Source organism: Brassica napus, chromosome C1 (assembly GCF_020379485.1).
Source record: "Brassica napus cultivar Da-Ae chromosome C1, Da-Ae, whole genome shotgun sequence".
In the NCBI taxonomy this organism is placed as follows: Eukaryota; Viridiplantae; Streptophyta; class Magnoliopsida; order Brassicales; family Brassicaceae; genus Brassica; species Brassica napus.
This window is the reverse complement of record NC_063444.1, coordinates 7,260,950-7,262,844: the sequence shown is the minus strand read 5'-3', so window position 1 is coordinate 7,262,844 and position 1,895 is coordinate 7,260,950. Positions and strand designations below refer to the sequence as shown.

The following is a 1,895-nucleotide window of genomic DNA, read 5'->3' as shown; positions in this document are numbered from 1 at the left end:
CTTTGTACCCCAGTAGGCCGAGAAGAGGTGCGCCCGTCATTTCTTCTTCTTTCAGCAAGTTTCTCGAGAGTGCGAGATTGGTTGATTCCCATAGGACCTTGCTGTGTAGAGGACCTTGAGGGGCAGCCGTCCTGTTCATGTGAGAGGGATTGGCAGGAGAAACAATGTTTATGGAGGCCTTCATACTCAAGCTCCATTTTTAGAATGTCCCCGGATGGTAAGCTGACATCGAGATGTCTTTCGAGAGGTCAGAGCCCGTTGATGTGGACGCGGAATCTCGCCTTAGTAGCTTCCTTCAGTTCGACGTGTCCAAGATCAGAGCCTATGGCGTCAAGAGCAGCATCAGTCCAGTAGTGCAACGGGAGGCCATGGACACGTATCCAGAACGAGATAGTGGAAGGGAAGTTCTCTGAAACAGAAGGTTCCCAGCGTTGTAGCATTATCATCCATCGCTTAAAGTGGTAGGGGGCCTTGGTTAAAATGCTCTGGAGGTCTCTTTCAGATTCGAAACTGAACTGAAAGAGGTGAGGACCAAGTTCCCTTCTTGTAATAGAACCCGAGACATGCCAGTGTTGGAGGAAGAAATCCACAAGAGCATGAGTGTTCTGGGCTGCCGGGTTGGAGACACGACCGATGAGCGTGAGCTTGTTTTGCTCAATAAGCTCGGAGTTATCGGTTCGTGGGATCTGAACTGGGGCTCGGCGGACCGGTGAGTTTGATTTGGCGGTCCACTTTGCCTTTTCAGAAGCAGAGTATCTTCTCGCCATCTTATATGACAGTAGAGGGAGTAGTCAGTGAAAAAGTTAAATCCCAAAAGTGGGCAAGAACCGGAAAGGAGGAATCCCACAAGGGGCAGAGTCTAGACCATCTAGTAACCCGAGCACCGATGAGACTTCTACAACCAGAGAGAATGAACCTTCATATCTTCCAACTCCACCTTTATGTCCACGAAAGAACTGTGTTGTGGGAGAGAGGAGAGCATCTCGGTTCGGGAAGAGCTCAAAGGAAGCGAGGGAGCGGCTGTGGACCCTCCGACGACGTCAGGGGCTGAACCCGGCAAGAGACGACCAGGAATAAGCGGCAGCAACGGTGGAGGTGGTTTTTCAGATTTGAAAAGTTACCAAAAGGGAGGGAAAAACCAGGTAGATGAGATAGAGCAGGGAAAGCAGGTTGACTTTGGTACCCCAAAAAGGAAACAAACTGGGTAGGAAGAAACCGGGGGTAAGTCAAACCATTCTACCAAAACTGTCTTGGGAGTCGGGTCTGAGAGGAAAATCGCAGGAGAGAGAAAGGCATAAACACGATATACTACTTTCTCTGTTTCTAGTGTTGTATGATAATTAACTATCTGTAATATATGTAATATTGATGAACAACTCTGCGGATAATGATTCTACACTCTCCTTGAAACACTTCGACAGACGGTTCTGCATGTACGACATCCTTGATAGACATACTTTCTCTACAACAGACGGGCATAACGAACAGTTATGCCCGCAATACTTTAAAATATCTGATAAGCCTTGCATCCTATAATCTGCAAAAAATTGCGTTGTATGGAATTCGAACCCCAAACTTGGATGTAAAAACCTATAAACCTTAACCATTACTCTACCATGTTTCTACGTATTAAACCCTTTTTCTGTGTTATTTTCTTCAGAAAAAGCTCAAAAAATTGTGTTGCCATATATTAGAAAGTAGCAACACTTATTTATCAATGAGGCAACTTAAGTTTTCCTTAGGTGTTCCACAATGTTGGCTAGTGGTGTCCAAATATGAAACTCATTATCTGAGTCCCTCCTTTTTAGTTTCCGCACGGGTGGAATAGAATATATATATATATATTTTTTTTTTCATAAAATGAAAAACGAAATTCATTGGACAATTTCTCATAG

The 1,895-nt window shown here is 45.0% G+C and overlaps 1 protein-coding gene across 1 annotated transcript; it reads right to left on the bottom strand.

Annotated features, from left to right (window-relative positions):
• Nucleotides 1-248: 248 nt before the first annotated feature.
• On the bottom strand, nucleotides 249-767 carry LOC125579765. Its single transcript, XM_048743607.1, has one exon. The coding sequence runs from the start codon at nucleotides 765-767 to the stop codon at nucleotides 249-251; it is 519 nt and encodes a 172-aa protein (XP_048599564.1).
• Between the last annotated feature and the right edge of the window lie 1,128 nt (nucleotides 768-1,895).